Source organism: Chiloscyllium plagiosum, unplaced genomic scaffold (assembly GCF_037043375.1).
Source record: "Chiloscyllium plagiosum isolate Xiang-an unplaced genomic scaffold, Cpla_swu_hap1 HiC_scaffold_5, whole genome shotgun sequence".
NCBI lineage: Eukaryota > Metazoa > Chordata > Chondrichthyes > Orectolobiformes > Hemiscylliidae > Chiloscyllium > Chiloscyllium plagiosum.
In genome coordinates, this window is record NW_028270143.1 from 30,822,205 (window position 1) to 30,843,969 (window position 21,765).

The following is a 21,765-nucleotide window of genomic DNA, read 5'->3' on the forward strand; positions in this document are numbered from 1 at the left end:
GGATTTCCAAAAAGGATTTGGTAAGCTGCTGCATCTGTGCAAGATAAGAACAGATGGCGTATGGTATATGTTAAGCATGGATAAATGACGGTTAGCTTACATGAAGCAGAGAAGAATAAATGAGTCTTTTTCAGGTTGGCAAGCTGTAACGAGTGGATTTCCAAAGGGATCGATGCTGGAGCGTCAACAATTTACTATGAGCAGACCATATGTACAGTTGCTAAATTTGCCTAATACACTCAAATACATAGAAAAGTAAGTTGTCAAGTGAAGGTATAGACTCTGTCAAGGGATAGAGACAGATTAAGTGAGTGGGGACAATTTCGGCAGATTGGGCATAACACAAGTAAATGTGGACTTGTCCTGTTTGGCAGTAGGAAGGTAAATGCAATACTAGCATTCATTTCGAAAGGGCTAGAATGCAAGAGCAGAGATGTACTACTGAGGCTGTATAAGAGTCCGATCAGACTGCTTTTGGAATATTGTGAGCAGATTTGAGCTCAGTATCTAAGGAAATATCTGCTAGCATTAGAATGGATCCAGACGAGGTTTACAAGAATGATCGTGGGGACGAAAGGCTTGTTATATGAGGAGTGGCTGAGGACTCTGGGTCTGTATTCAGAATTTAGAAAGATGAGGGGGATCTCATGGAAACTTACAGAATACTGAGAGGCCTGGATAAAGTGATGTGGAGAAGATGTTTCCACTTAGTAGGAGAGACTAGGACCTGAGGGCACAGCCTCAGAAGGAAGGGGTCACATTTTAGCACTGAGGTGAGGAAATTTCTTCAGCAAGAGGGTGGTTAATCTGTGGAACACATTGCCGCAAGGACTGTGAATGCCAAGTCATTGAGTGCATTTAGAATAAAGTTAGACATGTTCTTAATTATAAGGGGATCGAGGGTTATAGGGAGAAGGCAAGAGAATTGGGTTCAGAAGCAAATGAGTCATGATTGGTAGGGCAGACTCAATGGGCCAAGTGGCCTAATTCTGTTCCTATATCTTATATTCTTACAGAATAGAAAAGCAGAATATTATTTATATGTAAAGAAATTGCAGAAGTTGATGGTACAGAGAGACCTAAGTTTCTTGGACATGAATCATGTTTCTGGGAGTAATTCGGGAGACACAGCAAAAATTCATTCCTTAGAAAAAGAAGTATACTAAAGGGAGGATGAGGCAACCATGGCTGACAAGGAAAGTCAGGGACAGCATAAACGCATATAACGTGGCGAAGGGCAGTGAGAACCAAAGGATTGGGAAGCCTAAAAAGACAAACAGAGAATAATGAAAAAGAAATAAGGAGGGAGAAGACTAAATACAAGGATAAGCTAGCCAGTGATATAAAAGAAGATTGAAAGAGTTCCTTTAGATACATAAAGGGCAAAGGGGAAGCAGAAGTGGACATTGGACCGCTTGACAATCACACTGGAGAAGTAGTAGTGGGGAACAAAGAAATGGCTGAGGAACTGAATAAGTACTTTGCATCAGTCTTTTATGGTGGAAGACACGAGTAACATCCCAAAAGTTCAAGAGAGTCAAGGGCCAGAGGTGAATATGGTGGCCATCACCAAGATGAAAGTGCTAGAAAAACGGAAAGGTCCAAAGGTGGATGAATCAACTGGATCACGTGGACTACACCCCAGAGTCTGAAGGAGATAGCTGAAGAGATGGTGGATATGTTAGTGGTGATTGTTCAGGAGTCAGTGGAGTCAGGGAGGGTCCCAGAGGTCTGGAAAATCGCTAATTTAATCTCCCTGTTTAAGAAGGAAGTAAGACAAAAGATGGGAAATTACAGGCCAATTAGCCTGACCTCAGTCGTAGGTAAGGGGAGGTCATGCCTGACAAATCTGTTAAGAGTGTGGTGCTGGAAAAGCACAGCAGGTCAGGCAGCATCCGAGGAGCAGGAGAATTGATGTTTTGGGCATAAGCCCTTCACTAGAAATGAGACCTCCTTGATTCTCCTGCTCCTCGGATGCTGCCTGACCTGCTGTGCTTTTCCAGCACCATGCTCTTGACTCTGATCTCCAGCATCTGCAGTCCTCACTTTCTCCTTACAAATCTGTTAGAATTCTTTGAGGAGGTAAGGAGTAGGTTAGACCATGAGGAGCCAATGGATTTTATCTACCTGGACTTCCAGATGGCTTTTGGCAAGATGCTGTACAGGAGGCTGCTGAGTAAGATAAGGGCCCATGGTGTTAGAAGCAAGATACTAGCATGGATAGAAACTTGGCTGTCTGGCAGAAAGTAGAGAGTGGGGATAAAAGGGTCCTTCTCAGGATGGCAGACAGTGACTAATGGTGTTCCACAAGGGTCGGTGTTCAGATCACAACATTTCACTTTATGCATTAATGATCTAGATGAAAGAACTGAGGGTGTTTTGGCTATGTTTGCAGATGATACAAAGATAAGTAGAGGGACAGGAATGTATTGAGGAGGTGGGGAAGCTGCAGACAGACTTAGACAGGCTAGGAGAATGAGCAAAGAAGTGGAAGATGAAATACAACGTAGGAAAGTGTGAGGTCATGCACTTTAGTAAGAAGAATAGAGGCATGGACTATTTTCTAAATGAGGAAAAAATTCAGAAATCTGAAGTGCAAAGGAACTTGGGATTTCTAGTCCAGGATGCTGTTAAAGTAAACTTGCAGGTTGAGTTGGTAGTTAGGAAGGCAAATACAATGTTGGCATTTATTTCAAGAGGACTAGAATATAAAAGCAGGGATGTACTTCTGCAGCTTTATAAAGCTCTGGTCAGACCACATTTAGAGTATTGTGAGCAATTTGGGCCCCATATCTCAGGAAGGATGTACTAGCCCTGGAGAGGGTCCAGAGGAGGTTCACAAGAATGATCCCAGGAATGAAAGGCTTAACAAATGATGAACGTTTGCGGACTCTTGTTCTATCCTCAAGGAAATTTAGAAGGATGGGGGGGGGGGGGGGGGATCTATTTGAAACTCACAGCATAATTGAACGGTCTGGAGACAGTGGAAGTTGGGAAGACGTTTCCATTGGCAGGAGAGACTAGAACCTGAGGGTACAGCCGTAGGGTAAAGGGAAGACCTTTTAGAAGAGAGATAAGGAGAAACTTCTTCAGCCAGAGAGTGATGAATCTATGGAATTCATTAGCACAGAAGGCTGTGGTGGCCAGGTCATTGAGTATATTTTAGATTAGATTAGATTAGATTACATTACAGTGTGGAAACAGGCCCTTCGGCCCAACAAGTCCACACCGACCCGCCGAAGCGAAACCCACCCATACCCCTACATTTACCCCTTACCTAACACTACGGGCAATTTAGCATGGCCAATTCACCTGACTCTGCACATCTTTTGGACTGTGGGAGGAAACCGGAGCACCCGGAGGAAACCCACGCAGACACGGGGAGAACGTGCAAACTCCACACAGTCAGTCGCAGATATATAGGTTCTCGATTGTCAAGGGGATCAAGGGTTATGGGAAGAAAGTAGGAGAATGGGGTTGAAGAAAATTATCAGCCATGACTGAATGGTGGAGCGGACTCGATTGGCAAAATGGCCTCATGTTTGCTCCCATGTTTTATGGTCTTATGTAAAGTTAATACTGACGTGCAGCAAATGATTAGGAAGGTAAGGGGAATGTTGTTGTTTGCTGTGAGTGGAATGGAAGATGAAAGGAGGGAAATTTTTCTATAGCTGAACAGTTTTGATCTCTACTGGAAAAATGATATTAAGAAAGTTGACTTGATTCATTCCTGGAATGATGGGCTTATGTGTGAGGACATGTTGAACAAGTTGGGTTTAGCACTGGAGCTTAGCAGAAAATGAGGTAATCTTATTGAAACCTAAGAGTTTGTGGGGACTGGATAGAGTGGAGAATGTATCCTCTTGTGAGAAGAGGCTAAAACTAGTGAACATAATTTAAGATTAAGAGGTGTGTTTTTTATAACAGAGTAAGGGAAACCTTCTTCCTCTGAGTGTTGTTAGTGTGAATTTCTTTTTCCCAGAAGGCAGTGGAGATGTTTTAATTTTGATCGGCAAAAGTGTCAAGGGTTTATGGGTTGCAGACAAGAAAGTGGTGATGACAGCATAACCTGATCAACTTAATCATTTCCTGTTCCTGAGCATTAACTTTACATTACACCATTAAGACCTGGGAACAAAAATTAGGCCATTCAGCCCATTGAATCTGCTCCACCATTCAATCATGATAACCCCATTCTCCAGCTTTCTCCCTGTAACCCTTGATCGCTTTGTTAATCAAGAACCCATCTATTTCTGTCTTAAATATACTCAATAACCTGTCGTCCACAGCCTGGTAGGTCCAAATGGCACCATCCATTCCTATGTTGCCTCAGCCTACTTACTTCTTAGTACAGAGGGCTGGTAAAATTTCAGTCCATTATGAAAATGATGAAGGAGTGGAACAGAGGGTTGTGACGCTGAGTAGCATGGGGATAGAATAATGTGCAAGAAAATGGCGACTCAGTGAATATGAAAGTGGATAGTTGGTGAACTGAAGGTGAGTGGGCTGTCTGTACCAATGGAAATGCCAAGTGTTGTCTGTCAATTAAACTTGGATCTTCCCACCACCCCCAATCAACCTGTTCAAACATGTTATGATACATCTTGGTGAGACATGAACCCAGGCCTTCTGTTTCAGGGATATGGCTACTACCACTGCATTACAAGAGCCCCTCAACCAATTAAACGTAAGTGAGAACATGTCATCAAAATCACCAGGGTTACTGCCTGATGATATCACATCATTGGCCTGACTGCTAATCCATCTGACCAATAGCTGCCTCAAAGTCCAAATCCACCTATTAAAGCTAGGGAAATATTGTCCTTGCTGTTTGTACTGCACATGTTTTTGGGTTCTTTTATTTAATCTCAAACCAAATTGAAATATGGAGCTCAATTGAGGCAAGGGGGTGCACTGACATTTTGATGGGTTCTATCATCACTCAGAATTTGTTTGGTTGTTTGGTCAGGTGTAAATTTTGTTTTCTGGTACATAATGGTAATAGGTGCATTCTTTCATTAGCAGGTGGACAACTTGGAGCAGAATGCTGATAATCATCCAACAAATTCCAGAAGAAAGGTACATAGCTTGAAAGTTTACAGTAAAAGGTCTGTTCCTCACTGTTTCTGTGGAGGAATTCCAGGAGATGTTCAAGAGTTGGTGATCAGCTGATCATTGCTCATGATAATATTGAACACGATTTGTGCTAAGAAGAAGTCTGCAAAAATCAATCATCTGTTTTAGCTGATAGTATTTTGTACTTTTTTTTATTAAAATGGAGCACTTCGTTAACTGTCTAATGGGTTTTAATTCTCTTTGGAGTTATATAATTCTAAAGTTTTTTAAGTCTTAAACTGATACTATAGAAATTCCAAAAAGGATTAATTAGACAGAGTGCAACTCTAATTTCTATGTCTGTTGCAGAAGTGTTCACGTGCATTTATAAAGGAGACTGGCTTAATTAATGCCCCAAGCTGTTTACTCATGACAACCAAGCTAGTTGGATGTACTTAGTGACAAATATGGACCTTTTCTTAAATCTTACTCTTTGATTTTTCCCTCCCTTTGAATCAAAAAATGTTAATTGACATTAAACAAAAGTGCATTTCTTAATTCAATGACAAAGTGACTGAGATATAAGTTGGTCTACTTTGTTGTACACCCAAAAAGCAGACAGGTGTAATGTATTACAACACAGCAGTGAATGGTATCTGTCGGAACTGTCCAATGTAGTCCCATATGGTAACTTGCTCTCCTTTATGCTAAAAAATAGTTATTTTCCAACTCATCTCATATATTTTAAAGTTCTTATGGAATTTGATTCCACCTCCTTTCCAAATAGTGCATTCCTCACCATAATAACACTTTGTGTGAAATAATTTCTCCTCCTTACCCTGCTCATTGGTTTAAAGTAATTGACACACCGCTGGCCTCGGGTGATTAACCTATTTGCCATGGGCTTTATTTCTGACCTGAAAATGACTTCTGTTTACCAGTGATTTGTTCCTACTTTCTCTCCCAAAAGCTTGAGAACTTCACATGCATCTACCTCTCTGCGCGGAGGCTGAGAGTCAATTTCTATCAGTCCTGGAGTCTACTGCTTCTGCTCTAGACAACTCGCGCAATCGATATCAGCCTCAATTGTGATTAGAAAAAAAATTAGTTTCATGAGGAATTAACTTTAGTACTAACAAATAAAATATGTTAAGTTTAATATGATCTTGCATTATCTTCACAAAGTGTTAAGCTGGAAGAAATTGACATCCATCAATAGCTGTATGCTCAGCAAATGCTCTGTTTTGGATTTTTATCTGTACAGGAGATTAAAGGTGGACATTATTACAATGTTGCTCTTCTGCAGGAGTGAAGGTGAAGCCCTTCTGCAACAGATTGGGAATGTGGTTACACAAACCAGACAAATAACTATAATATGCAGATATTGACATTGGACATAGAAAGGGTGGGGGAGAATAGAATTTTTATTTATACTTTGGGCTTAATCCAAATATTTGGGTTTCTGTAATACCCGAGATATGTTACATTCTTGTTACAGATGTGAATGATGTTCTGCCACCATAGCAAATTCTTCAATTCTTTCTATCGTAGATATATTCCGAAATCATTTGCTGTGCAGGGAAAGCACTGAGAAATAACTTTCTGAAGCAAGCACCTCATCTTGTAAAAGATCGTGTAACCACTGGAGGAAAATGCATGTAAGTTTCTTTTTGGAAAATCATTCTGTGGAGATGGCTGTCAAAGTTAAACATTTGTTAGGGCAAAATATAATAAATACATTTCCCATATTTTTGCAGCATCTACAGTAGAAGAAAAAATAATCACAGAAGTTGCTGGAAAAGCTCACCAGGTCTGGCATCATCTGTGCAGAAATCAGAGTTAACGTTTCAGTTCCTGTGATTCTTCCTCAGAACTGGAGTGTAATTGGATCTGAAACATTAACACTTGATTTCCCTGCACAGATGCTGCCAAACCTGCTGAGCTTTTCCAGCAAATTTTGTTTTTTGTTTCTGATTGATATCTTCTGCAGTTCTTTCAGTTTTTAAGAAATAATCACAAGTTGTGATAGAATTAAAAATTGGTTTGTCACAATTGTCATTTCTTTAGATTGTAACAAATTGAGAGTGAAAAAGTAGACTTAAAAGAAGCAATTGAGCAATTATGTATAATCAAGCTGATAACATACCTTTACATCCTGAACTCAATCAAACCCAAAGAAATATGTTGTCAGCTTTATTCAGACCAGCATTCTAAATGATATGCTTTCTTAGAAATACAATCCTAACTCAACTCCTAGTGAACATAAAACATGCAAATATTCAAAATGCCACATTTCATTAGCAGTAAAGTAGCTGCGACATATTTTCTGTGAGATTTTATTAATATTATTATCACAAAAGAGGTGGAAATCAGTCAAGCAAGTGCAAAAGAACAGAATATGAAGGATGAAGTTATGTCTAGCATAATCTGAATTTTCATCTTTATTTCCAAAATTTCATCACAATGTGTGAAAACGTGGAGATTCAAGCAATTAAACACTTTATTGTGTAAGTGGATACTTTAATAAGAAGTGAAGGAGCAGGAGAAACCAACAAACATGATGACATCTTTGGGTGAATACTCAGGCAGTTCAACATAAGCACATGTTACAATCAGGCATGTCAGCACTGGCTTTTGTTAATTTTGAGTAATTATGTCTAAATCGTCAATATCACTTGAACCTATTGATCTTGTGCAATAAACTGCATCTTATTATGTAAGGCAAGTACCTCTTACTGAGAGTCAGCCTCCATCACTAGTAATTAGCCAGACTCTTGCACTCAATATTTTAAAAAATTAGGGACAATGATTGCTGACAGCACGAGACCACAAACTACCAGTGGTTGGTAACCCAGAGCAGGGGAGCTACTGCTGACTTACTTCTGCTTTCACTGCATTTGGAAAAAAAAACTAGTTTGCAGGATTTGGGTATTGTTAGCATTTACTGCCCATCTCTAATTGTCCTAAAGAAAGTGGTAGAGAGCTCCTTCTTGAACCGCTGTAGTCTTTGATGTGTAGAAAAAACAGTGCTGTTGGGAGGTGAGTTCCAGGATTGTGATCAGAAACAAAGTGATACAGCTCAAAGTCAGAGTAGTGTGTTTGGAAGGGAACTTTCAGGTGATGATAGTGGCCTTCACCTCCTTTCTGAATTGTCTGCCCTCTATCCAGACTTGTCTCTAAATCTCAGTGTGAGCCAAAATTTATAAAGCAAAATTTGCAAATGCAAGCTGTGTTGGGGGTAACTGGTTTGCACGTTCAGCTTTCCTGATTTATTCTGATGAGGTTCAAGGGCAGGTTTACATCAGGTTGAAAGTCTTTCCATTCTGGCACACTTATGAGGAATCTTCTGGAGTCCCTGTCCAGTTCTGACAGCCCTATTATAGGAAGGATAATATTAAGCTGGAAGGGGGTTCAGAAAAGATTTACCAGGGTGTTGCTTGGAATTGAGTGTTTGAGTCGTAAGGATATGCTGGGACTTCTTTCACAAGAGTGTAGGAGGTTGAGGGGTGATCTTATAGAGGTTTACAAAATCATGGAGGATATAGATAATATGAATGGCAGATGCCTCTTCCCTAGGGTGGGGAATTTCAAGATTAAGGAGCATATTTTTAAGGTGAGTGGAGAAAGATTTTAAGAAGTCATGAGGGGAATATTTTTTACACAGAGAGTGGTTTGTGTGGTGAATGAACTTCCATAGGAAGTGGTGGTTCAGGGTACAGATAAAACAGTTAAAAGACATTTGGATAAGTATGTGAATAAGAAATGTTTGGAGGGATATGGGCCAAGCGCAAGCAGGTTGGACTAGTTTAGATTGGGTAAATGGTGGACTGGTTAGGTCGAAGGGTCTGTTTCCATGTTGTATAACTCTTTGCTCTTTGAGGTGGTTGGGATTTAGGCCTTCATGTTGCAAACAATCAATTAGTTTCCAAGTGATTACAGTAACATTCAAACAGATCTCTATAATAACCCAAAGTGCACACTTTTAACTTTACAATATAGCAAGGGGCAATTTACTTTAAAACTTTATGTCTACAATCTAACTGAGAAAAAAAATTATTTCTTTGGAATTCAGCAAAGCAGTTGCAAAGTTTTTCAATTATTCCATGGAAGAAGTTCAAATCATTAACATTGATAAGCAATGTAGCATTGATTATTTTTTTCGACTGATTCCTTTAATCTAAGGGTATAAATTCACAGGCTGTTTTGACCTTTTGTGGAGCAGTGTGAAGTAATTAAATGCAAATATATCTGGCCTGTTGAGGTTATTCAAATGTTTACACTTGAATCACGTTGTGCTTTTCTATTCTCAGAATGACAATAAGAAAAAATCTATAATGTAAAAGGCATGAGCAAAATACAAAAGAATAAATCTGCTAACCTTTCACAATAGACACAAGACAACTACATTCACGTGAAATATACCTCTTTAAATTTGAAATAACAGTATTTCTCATCCCCAGGAGCTGCTGTTTGGGTTTTGAAATGGTGGACTGGTTAATCGATCAATGTCCTTTTATCTACACTCGGACCAAGGCGGAAGGCATCTGGCAGATTCTGTTAGATCTGGGAATTCTATCTTCAGGTAAAAGTGTGCTCAATGAATGAAATAGTTTTTGGAACTGAGGGACATGCCAATTATACTCACTTACCAATTTCATCCTAGCTTCAGTTCATGATTTCACAAAAGTGGGCAAATATTCACAACTTGTGTGAGCTAGAGGGAAATCAGTTTAATTCTGTGTCTGAGTTTTAAATTGTGCACAACTTATAGGAACATGGGAACCCGAATACCAATTCAGAATGTCAAACCTGCTCCGTTGTTTGATGAAGCATTTCAATATCTTTTATGCACACTATCCATATAAATCTTTATGCCATTGATAATCAGGAATCTTTCAATTGCTACATTAAACATGATCAAACATTAGATTTTCACAACCTTCTGGGGTAGAGGATTCAAGGGATTCACAGCCCTGTAAATGAAGGTTGGGATGATGTGATTATAGAACATGTTAAGATGAGCCCATTGGATCCAAGATAACCCATCCTTTTTATCACAACAATTGGCAGTAGTTACATGGCTGCCATTAGGCTAGCTTTTTTATTCCAGATTAACTGCAATTCACTTGCTCGCAACTGCATTATTTTCCACAAGGTCAACACAGAAATTACACAGTTGTGTAATGCATCAGCTGTAGTGAAAGCCTTTGAAATACTTTGAGAGATATATTAGTTGCATGCTTCTAATATATGCAGAAAAAATTTTGGTAAAGGGAGAGAAAAAGCACTTTGTATGCTTGCCTTTATTGGTCAGAGCATTGAGTATAGGAGTTAGGAGGTCATGTTGCGGCTGTACAGGACACTGGTTAGGCCACTTTTGGAATACTGTGTGTAATTCTAGTCTCCCTGCTATAGAAAGGATGTTGTGAAACTTGAAAGGTTCAGAAAAGATTTACTAGTATGTTGTCAGGGTTTGAGCTATGGGGAGAGACTAAATAGGTTGGGGCTAATTTTCCTGGCATGTCAGAAGCTGAGGGTTGACCTTATAGAAGTTTATTAAATTATATGGGGTATGGATAGGTTGAATACAAAAGGCCTTTTTCCTGCGGTGGGGGAGTCCAAAACTAGACAGCATATGTTTACGGTAAGAGGTGAAAGATTTAAAAGGAACCTAAGGAGCAACGTTTTCACACAGATTGTGGTGTGTATATGGAATGAGCTGCCAGAGAAAGTGGTGGAGGCTGGGACAATTACTACATTTAAAAGGCATCTGGATGCACATATGAATAGGAAGGTTTTACAATAGACAATAGACATTAGAGAATAGGTGCAGGAGTAGGCCATTCAGCCCTTCGAGCCTGCACCGCCATTCAATATGATCATGGCTGATCATTCCTAATCAGTATCCTCTCCCTGCCTTATCTCCATAACTCTTGATTCCACGATCTTTGAGAGCTCTATCCAACTCTTTCTTAAATGAATCCAGAGACTGGGCCTCCACTGCCCTCTGAGGCACAGCATTCCACACAGCCACCACTCTCTGGGTGAAGAAGTTTCTCCTCATCTCTGTCCGAAATGGTCTACCCTGTATTTTTAAGCTGTGTCCTCTGGTTCGGCACTCACCCATCAGTGGAAACATGTTTTCTGCTGCCAGAGTGTCCAATCCTTTCATAATCTTATATGTCTCAATCAGATCCCCTCTCAGTCTTCTAAACTCAAGGGTATACAAGCCCAGTCGCTTCAGTCTTTCAGTGTAAGGTAATCCTGCCATTCCAGGAATTGACCTCGTGAACCTACGCTGCACTCCCTCAATAGCCAGAATGTCTTTCCTCAAATTTGGAGACCAGAACTGCACACAGTACTCCAGATGTGGTCTCACCAGGGCCCTGTACAGCTGCAGAAGCACCTCTTTGCTTCTATACTCAATTCCTCTTGTTATGAAGGCCAGCATGCTATTAGCCTTCTTCACTGTGTACCTGCATGCTTGCCTTCATTGACTGGTGTACAAGAACACCCAGATCTCTCTGTATTGCCCCTTTACCTAAATTGATTCCATTGAGGTAGTAATCTGCCTTCCTGTTCTTGCCACCAAAGTGGATAACCACACATTTATCCACATTAAACTGCATCTGCCATGCATCTGCCCACTCACCTAACTTGTCCAGGTCACCCTGTAATCTCCTAACATCCTCATTACATTTCACCCTGCCACCCAGCTTTGTATCATCAGCAAATTTGCTAATGTTATTGCTGATACCATCTTCTATATCATTAACATATATTGTAAAAAGCTGCGGTCCCAGCACGGATCCCTGCGGTATCCCATTGGTCACTGCCTGCCATTCCGAAATGGAGCCATTTATCACTACTCTTTGTTTCCTATCAGCTAACCAATTTTCAATCCAATCTAGTACTTTGCCCCCAATACCATGCACCCTAATTTTACTCACTAACCTTCTGTGTGGGACTTTATTAAAAGCTTTCTGAAAGTCCAGGTACACTACATCTACTGGATCTCCCTCGTCTATCTTCAGAGTTACATCCTCAAATAATTCAAGAAGATTAGTCAAGCATGATTTCCCCTTCATAAATCCATGCTGACTCTGTCCTATCCTGTTACTACTATCCAGATGTGCCGTAATTTCATTCTTTATAATAGACTCCAGCATCTTTCCCACCACTGAGGTCAGACTAACTGGTCTATAATTTCCTGCTTTCTCCCTCCCACCTTTCTTAAAAAGTGGTATAACATTAGCCACCGTCCAATCCTCAGGAACCGACCCCGAATCTATTTAGAGGGATATGGGCCAAATGCTGGCAAATGGGACTAGTTTAATTTAGGATATTTGGTTGGTATGGACAAATTGGACCAAAGAGTCTGTTTCTATGTTGTACATCCAAATAATTCTCTGACAGATGCCATGCATTCACTAATTTTTAAAAACTCATTACGGCTCCTGGAATTTTTGAAGACATCACCATGGTGAAAAGAGTTGATGTTAGATAATTTTCACAATGTCCATAGTGGGTGCAGTGGTATCACCTCAATTTATCTGCTGTAGGGATGGTGGTTTATCCTCTCCATCAGCAAACCTCATTGTGTCCAGAATGATGATTTTGGATATTTCAGAATGTACCTTGAATTCTGATATCAGAATGCTGAAAAGTGAATGTTAGCAAATTAAGTAGATTTGTAAGTAGATAGGCAATGGTGGTAATACTACAACAGTGATTAGAATTTCAAAGTGTATGTTCCCAACCTAAAATGGTCATCATGATCAATCATTATATGCTCAGTCACATTAGGCTGACATTAAATTTTAAACAATTTTTAGGACTCAGGAAAACACAGCAACAATTATAATTAGTCTGTAAATGTCTTTGTGAGGAGAATCCCTGGTTGCAATTAAAATAGGACTGATAAATTGTCAGATACTGCACATAGGACCAGTCTATTTAACAGTCAGCAAAGGTACCTGTGTGTGGACTGTTATTCTGTTTTCTTGGATCTTACAAATACTTAAAATGTGGTGTAAGAAGTTGGTATTTTGTGATTACTTGTTTCCTGCTTGGAGCAACTTTTGATGTGACAGACCTGGTCATTTTATCAGAATTAATCAGGTCTTGCCTTTTCCACACATGGACTGCAATGCTCCATCGAGTGGAGTGTTACTCATAAATGCAGCTATAAAGTTTCTCTGTCGTTATTTTACGCTTTGGACCTTGACAAGTGTTTATAACTTTACTTATCACTGCCCACAAGTAGTAATATAAATTATAACCTGAGACTAGTTAGAAGTGAAGACAGTAATTGTATCTTTAAGGTGCAACCTACTGTGTGAACAGCCCTTTCAACCCCAAATGCTTGAGATACTGGAGACAGTAGCTTTGTAACTGACTTGAATGAAAAGATGCTCCATTCAAGTGGTTGCCTGGTTTAAGTAATTTGGTTTTATTTTAGGGATTATTTTGATTTTCTGAAAAATAATTGACAAGTTACGAACAGTAATTTACACTTTTGTAATGTGTATTACATTAAGAAAACTCACCATGCAGACTTGCAGCATTTATTATTGAACTGTTCAATTCCATCTCCCCAAAAGAGAAAGCAAACAATGAAATGCTTAGATCTTGCAATATACAATGTTCTCTCTCCACTTGGGAAAGAAACAGAGTGCACATCCCTGGACATTAAGGGGCAATTTAACATGGCCAATCCATCTAACTTGCACATCATTGGAATGTGGGGAGGAAACCAGAGCACCCGCAGACACAGGGAAAACATGCAGACTCCACACAGACATTCATCAAAGGCTGGAATCGAACATAGGTCCCGGGCTCTCTGAGGCTACAGTGCTAACTACTGAGCCATTTAGTTGCCAAAGATGGTCACATCTCTGGCCCTGAGGCCTCTGTGCAGGTTTCCCTGCTAAGGCCCCAGCTTCTTCCAGGCAGCCCCACTGTGTCTCAGCCCCACAAGGTAAATCTGGAGGAGAGGCTTTACTTGGTGCTTAGCACTGTGCTGCATCCACCATCAATATAAGGCCACATGTACACTGGAGGAAGAACGCCTCATCTTCCACCTCCGGAGTTTACAACCTTATGGCCTCAACATAGAATTCACCAACTTCCAAACCTTCTCACCGCCCCCAAACCTAATCCCAGGCCCAGCCCTCCCTCTCCACCCCACCCCCCTGACCTGACCTAACCTGGTCATTTTCTTTCCCATCTATCCACTCCACCCTTCCCACTGACCAATCTCAATCAGCTCCTTCCTGCATCCACCTATCGCCATCCTACCTACCTTTACCCCAGTCCCACACCCTACCTTTATTTATTTCTCAGCCCATTTTCCCCCTCCCCAATCCTGAAGAAGGTTCCTGCCCAAAACATCGACTCTCCTGTTGCTCTAATGCTGCTTGACCTGCTGTTCTTTTTCCAGCTCCATGTTTTTTCGACCCCCGACACAATCTAGCCTTGATTAAAGTCCCATATAAAATCTGTTCCCAGGTGACTCATCCAACATGGACCCCTCAAACAGAACCTCCCAATTAATTCACAAGTAATAACCCTCTCCCCCAATAAACCCCCAAGAGGGACTGAGTGCAAAATCATCAAAAAGGAATGCTTTATTATGAACATACCTCTTCTCAATCTCCAAGCCACACTTAGCTTTGCACAAATACTTTCTTTATGTAACAAATATGAATAGGATCTTACAATATGTAGTGGACATTAGAGTTTATGGATAACTGAGGTTCTCACAGAGCTCTTTGACCACTTGATGCACTCTTCACAGACTGCCTGGCTGCATTTCCTGCTTGGCATTGAATATCTTCAAGTCTAGAGCAGATTCTGTCGAGTTTTGCAAGTGGGAATTTCTGTTCTTGTTAGATTAGGAACCCGTGGCCACAATATCTGAGTAAAGGAAATGGATAAAGTAGAAATGGAAGGCATCTGACGCTCAGAAGAGCATTAGGGAGGGCTGAGTTATTACACTGTGTAGAGGAATTGCTGAACATCAGTTCCACTGTTACTGGCCTCCCTATGAACTGTAACACCCATCACCACCACCCTCAAAGCGACTGTGTAGTAAATTACTTTTAAAACTTTTGCTATGAAGGCCAATAACTCAATGAGCCAGAACATATTATTATTATTGTCCTGACCCTGTTATAAAGAAAAACTCACTTCAGTACCTTTAGTGCCCAGCCTGTGATTAGTTGAGTGCCTGACCCTGAGCTTCAATGTTATTGACCTGTATAAAGTAGTCATTTGCCAAAGAACTGATTTTCAGATAAAAATGAAAGATTTAATTACCATTTGTGTTGGAAAGTGAAAGAATAAACCCACTATAGTGAGAGTGTAACAGGGTATATTGTCACAAGTGGTTAAATGCCTATAACAAGTTGTGTTTTTCTGTTTTTCCATAGTGAAGGAAGGATTCATTTTAATGTTATCTCTAAAAGCAAATACATTAGCCATATTAAAAAGGGCCAAGAAATAAACCATGTAAAAAAAATGTTGAAATAAGTTAGAAATCATGAAAACCACTAACCTTATTGAAAATTATCAAGCTGGGAAAACAAATGTAGAGATAGAGAAAAGAAATTACATGTCCAGTTTTATAACAGAAATAAATAACTTTGTTTCCTGTAAAATGTGTTTTTTGTGATTTTTTTTCAGAACCCAGTTTGAGAAAATTGATTTTTTTAATATACTAAATCTATTTTCCCCTCACAGTTCATTGAGGTTCATGGTTAGGTAATAAACACCATAGACTGGGGAAATAAAGATACTTGGAGAAGTGAGTTTGCATGATTACATAGAACATAGAACATAGAAGAATACAGCGCAATACTGGCCCTTCGGCCCTCGATGTTGCGCCGATCCAAGCCCACCTAACCTACACTAGCCCACTATCCTCCATATGCCTATCCAATGCCCGTTAAATGCCCATAATGAGGGAGAGTCCACCACTGCTACTGGCAGGGCATTCCATGAACTCATGACTCGCTGAGTAAAGAACCTACCCCTAACATCTGTCCTATACCTACCCCCCCTTAATTTAAAGCTATGCCCCCTTGTAATAGCTGACTCCATACGTGGAAAAAGATTCTCACTGTCGACCCTATCTAAACCCCTAATCATCTTATACACCTCTATCAAGTCACCCCTAAACCTTCTTTTCTCCAATGAAAACAACCCCAAGTGCCTCAGCCTTTCCTCATACGATCTTTCTACCATACCAGGCAACATCCTGGTAAACCTCCTCTGCACCCGTTCCAGTGCCTCCACATCCTTCCTATAGTATGGCGACCAAAACTGCACACAATACTCCAGATGTGGCCGCACCAGAGTCCTATACAACTGGAACATGACCTCAGTACTCCGGAACTCAATTCCTCTACCAATAAAAGCCAGTACGCCATATGCCTTCTTCACCGCACTATTTACCTGGGTGGCAACTTTCAAAGATTTGTGTACATGGATTATTATTGTGCTGACTGTTATATATTTCTGCTCATTGAGTTATTGTCATTCATATGAAAAAAAAATTACCACTGTAGTTTAGAGGTGGTTGGTAATGGGGGCAGTGTTACAGATTACACAGGGAATCTGAGTTGCTGTAGTAACATGCAGGTTATAGTCTGGAGCTATGGATAATGAACATAGCTTCTCTGTTCTTTTCAACACCTGGCCAACCAGAAATTTCTCTTACTCTTGCTGGCTACATGGCTGTGTTAGAAGGACTTACAGGTTGGTATCCAAACAGTTTGACCATGTTATGAACACACCTTCCATGGCCATCAAGTACTGGAGTGAGACTGACATTACAAATTCCTGGCTTGAAGGCAGGGATGATACTCGCTGCACAACAACACTTGTCCTTGAGATTAATAGTAGTGTCATACAGCATGGAAATAGACCTTTTTGTCCAACTTGACTGCGTCGACCAAACATCTCAATCTGACCCAGTCTTATTTGGCCCATATCCCTGCAAACTCTTTGTATTCATATATCCATCCAGATGCCTTTTAAATGTTGTACTTGCACCCACCTCTACCTTCTTTGGCAGCTCGTTCCATAAATGCATCACTCTCTGCCTGAAATATTTGCCCCTTAGGTCCTTTTGAAGTCTTTCCCCTCTCACCTTAAACCTATACCCTGTGGTTTTGGACTCCCCTACCCCAGGAAAAAGACATTGGCTCTTCCACCCTATCCATGTCTCTCATGATTTTATAAACCTCTATAATGTCACCCTTTAGCTCCCAATGCTGCAGAGAAAAAAGTCCCAACCTATTCAACCTCTCTCTGAAACTCTCCAGTCCCAGCAACATACTTGTGAGTCTTTTCTGCACTCTCTCAAAAGTAACAGCATCCTTCCTATAGAAGGATGACCAGAATTATGTGCAGTATTCCAGAAGTGGCCTCACTGATGTCTTGTACAGCTGCAACATGACATCTCAACTCCTATACTCGATGTGCTGACCGACGAAAGCAATGTGCCAAATGCTGCCTTCAATACCCTGTCTACATGTGACTCCACATTTAAGGAACTAAGTACCTGCACCCCTAGATTTCTCTGTTAAACAACATCCTCCACAACAGTGTAAGTCCTGCCCTGGTTTGCCTTACTAAAATGCAACACTTTGCATTTATCTAAATTAAACTCCATCTGCCACGCCTCAGCCCTTTGGTCCATCTGAGCAAGGTCCCATTGTACTCTTAGATAATCCTTTTCACTATCCACTACACCACTTATTTTTGTGTCATAGAGTCATACAGCTTGGATACAGATCCTTCGTTCCACGCAGTCCTTGCCAAACATCATCCTGAACTAAACTAGTCCCACCTGCCTGCTCCTAGCCCATATCCCTCCAAACCTTTCCTATTCAAGTATCTATCAAGTGTCTTTTAAATGTTGTAACTGTACCCACATCTACCACTTCCTCAGGATGTTCATTCCACATGCAAACTCTGGGTAAAACATTTGCCTCTCATGTCTTTTTAAAATCTTTCTCCTCTCATCTTAAAATGTGCTGCCTCGTCTTGAAATCCTCCATCCTCAGGAAAAGACAACTACCATTAACTCTATCTATACCTCCCATTATTTTATAAACTTCTATCAGATTGCCTCTCAACCTCCTACATTTCAGTGAAAAAAGTCCCAGCCTATCCAGCCTTTCTTTATAACTCAAACCTTCCATACCTGGCAACATCCTGGTAAATCTCTCCTGAACCCTCTCCAGCTTGATAATGTCCTTCCTATAATTGGGTGACTAGAATTGGACACAGTATTCCAGAAGAGGCCTCATTAATGTTCTGTACAATTTTAAAATGACTTCCCAACTCTTATACTCAAAGGACTGAGCAATGAAGGCGAGTGTGTCAAATATCTTTTTAACCAAACTGTCTATATGTGACACAAACTTCAAAGAATTATGTACTTGCACCTTTAAGTCCCTCTGTTCTGAAACATTACCCAAGGCCCTACAATCAATTGTATAAGTCCCACCCTTGTTTGTTGTATCAAATGCAATACCTCGCATTTATCCAGATTGAACTCCATCTAGTATTTTTCAGTTCATTGAGCCATTTGATCATCTGCAAACTTACTAAACATGCCTCCTGTATTCACATCCAAATCATTTATATAAATGATGAAAAGCAGTGGACTCAGCACCAGTCCTCATGGCACACCTTCATGGTGACCTGAGTTAGTGTGGGAATAGAACCTGTGCAGTTGGCATCACTCTGTCCAGCCATTCAGACGACTGAGCTAACCGATTCTCATTGGAGAACACAAGCTCTCACAATGATTCTCTATTCTGCAGCAGATTACACAAATTACTCTGTTTTATATTTTCATGGGATATGGGTGTTGTTGGCAAGGCCACCATTTGTAGTTCATCCCTAATTGCCCTCAAACCAATTGGCTGGCTTGCTTAGCCATTTCAGAGAAGAATTAAGAGGCAATCACTTTGTGAGTCTGGAGTCGCAAGTAAACGAGACTAGGTAAAAGAGGACAGATTTTCTTCCCTATAGGTCATTAGTGAACCCGAAGAGATATAGTTTAGTGGAGACTAACTTTTTGCACTCTCGATTCGTTAATCGATGACTTGTTGGAATTTGAATCCATGTCCCTGATTACTAGTCCTGTGACATTACCACTGTGCTCCCACCACATTACTGAGAGGCTACCTTGTGGGAGCAGTAGTGATACCAAGAAGCACAAAATAACAGCATTCATTCTCTGACCACTGCCCATTGGTTTGTGTCTTAACTGGTGCTCCTCAGCCTGTCAGCCATCTATGCCAAAACAATACAGTCTAAAGCTCAGCCCTGAAGGCCCAGGTGGTCCTGCAATGTCATGTGTTGTCATCCTTTCTCAAAATCAGCATTCTTCCACCAGTCACATTACCTCCACTAAAATAGAACAGCACAAAAGCACAACAGCATGTAAACAGTCCTTCAAGTCTGTCTCTAAAGGCTTCTGTTTACCATCTCATCTGAAAAATAGGCTCCTTTTGAGGTAGCATTGTCTCAGTACTGTCTTACATCTATTAAACTAACAAAATACTGAGAAAATAGAGTGTTGATTAAAAATAGTGGTAAAATTTAATTGTCCTAATCTCATTTATGCTCAAAATGTGATGTCATTTCCTTTATATGAATGTTAAAGTGGCTGGAAATAGTCATTTTTATGAGAGTGGATTGCATTTCATATATCTGTAATGTTTCTTCATTTCTTTCATCAATCAAAAATAATAAATCCTGTATTAAGACTGTTTGTAGTTCATGTTGGCGATGTCTTGGTTCTTAAGTTTTATTAGGAAAGAAACGGCAGGCCTTTATTCACTAGAAGCATCATTATTATTTGAATTTCAAAAGAACTTGGACGAAATTGAGTCTTCAATTTGCATCCCTGCAAATGGTGATGTAATTCCCTTCCAACTGCCACTTGTTCAAAATATGACACATTCAGGAACATGTATATGTGGTTTATCTCTATTACAATTTCTTTATCACGTGATGTTATTGCCGTGAAAAGAATATCATTTTAGATCAACAATACTAATAATCTGAATTCATACTATATCAATTAAGTGGATTTTCAGAAAACAAAAGAACATTAAGCACCTTGTTTCATATTAACTTAGAGATATGAGATCTTATTTAAATCTCAAGCACTACTGTATATTTACAAAAACTAAATTAAATGGTGGCGTATGTGACCATTGTGTTGGAGATTGATCTTAGCCCCATAAGTTTTTCTTTCAAGCCAGATGTTTTATTCCAAGATGATTCAGCCTCTTTAAATACTCCATTTGACTGAACTAGAAACATTTGTATTTTCTGTAAGGAAACAGCATACCATCCACTTTCTACACTACAGTCGGCAGACCAGAACAGTACTTAACGATTGTTTATTTAATTCTTTAAATCTTGCAGTGTGAGATTCTCACAGCACAAATCGCTGAAAAATGTCACAAATTATCTTTTTATTTCATAGCGATGGAAAAGCAAGAAAACTTTCAAGATAAAGACATCTGCTATCAGTTTTCAAATGACGAATATGATGATCTGGCCTGTCCCTTCAGGAAGGAAGGCGAGTGGAAAAATGGTGTAAGACTGCTCGGCCACATTGTCCCTTATGTTCAATCCAGAACAAATCTGCAAGTAATGTTAGTATACCTTATAACTTTTCCACAATAGCTGTCCTCTTTTCAGAAATGAGTTTATATGACAATAAGGATAAAGGAGGTGAAACAGAAGGAAACTTTATTTGTAACTTTAAGTGAGAGTTTAAAACAGCTAACATCTAATCAACTGCCTCTTTATAAATCTCTCCTGCTTTTTACTTCCATTGAACCTTACGAAGTGTTTAGTGTTGGATGCTCCACAAGCTCAGTCTTATGTGCTATTTAACTTGGGTCAACTTGCCCTGAACAGAGAGTGATTTCAAAGGGATTGAAAATATAAACTGCTCCGCATTGTGGCTTAAAATCTTCAAGATTTTGCTGGCTGGAGTTACCTTTTGCACCTGCATATGCTGGTTCACTGAGTAAGTTAAAAATACTGCCAGGGATAAGAATCAGGCAGCTATAAATAAATCATTGCAAATGAATGTTGATAAAACAAACATTGCAATCAAGATCGTCAATAGTTAAATCCGCCTGATGTCACCAAAACAATTATACTTGTTGAAGAACATTGCTTCAGCTGCTACTACATATTTGACAACTGGAGTTCAGGAAATGGATGTGTCTTATGTAAAAGGTGTACATGTATATCAAGTGACTTGCAAAAAGGCAAAAGCAGTCTTTTGTTTGAATGGCATTTAAAAAAGGGTGGTTGGATTGGTGTGTATGTGAGGATTGCAATAATGAAGGTGAAGAAATGTTAGAGGAGGGAGGGACTCGGGATATGTATTATATTGCTGGAGGTGAACGGGGCAGGTGAGAAGGGAAACAGCTGATGTGTGAGGAGGGTGGAGGTGATTTGAACTAGGGGAGCCATATGGGGGTCTATGGAAAGGTAGCTCAGGATTACAAGGCAAGAGGGAGGGTGAGCATTGAAAAGGCCACAGAAGAGACTAGTTACTGCAGCTGTGGACTCCAGGGGTATAGGGAGAAGTAAGGTAGAGTTCAGTTACAAGCCAAGTGTGGAAAGGAGAATAATTACAACCATGGAGAAAGACAATGC

General features: G+C 40.1%; 1 protein-coding gene across 3 annotated transcripts in view; it reads left to right on the plus strand.

Annotated features, from left to right (window-relative positions):
• Positions 1-21,765, plus strand: part of LOC122549783 (rap guanine nucleotide exchange factor 5-like) — a 179,898-nt gene that overhangs the window by 14,361 nt on the left and 143,772 nt on the right. For 2 of the 3 annotated variants that reach the window (XM_043689809.2, XM_043689811.2), the window contains exons 2-5: positions 5,023-5,079; positions 6,607-6,713; positions 9,516-9,637; positions 20,573-20,744. In XM_043689809.2, coding sequence (XP_043545744.2) covers positions 5,023-5,079; positions 6,607-6,713; positions 9,516-9,637; positions 20,573-20,744 — 458 coding nt within the window. The remainder of the gene's footprint in view (positions 1-5,022; positions 5,080-6,606; positions 6,714-9,515; positions 9,638-20,572; positions 20,745-21,765) is intronic. The other variant, XM_043689810.2, reaches the window with a different exon arrangement.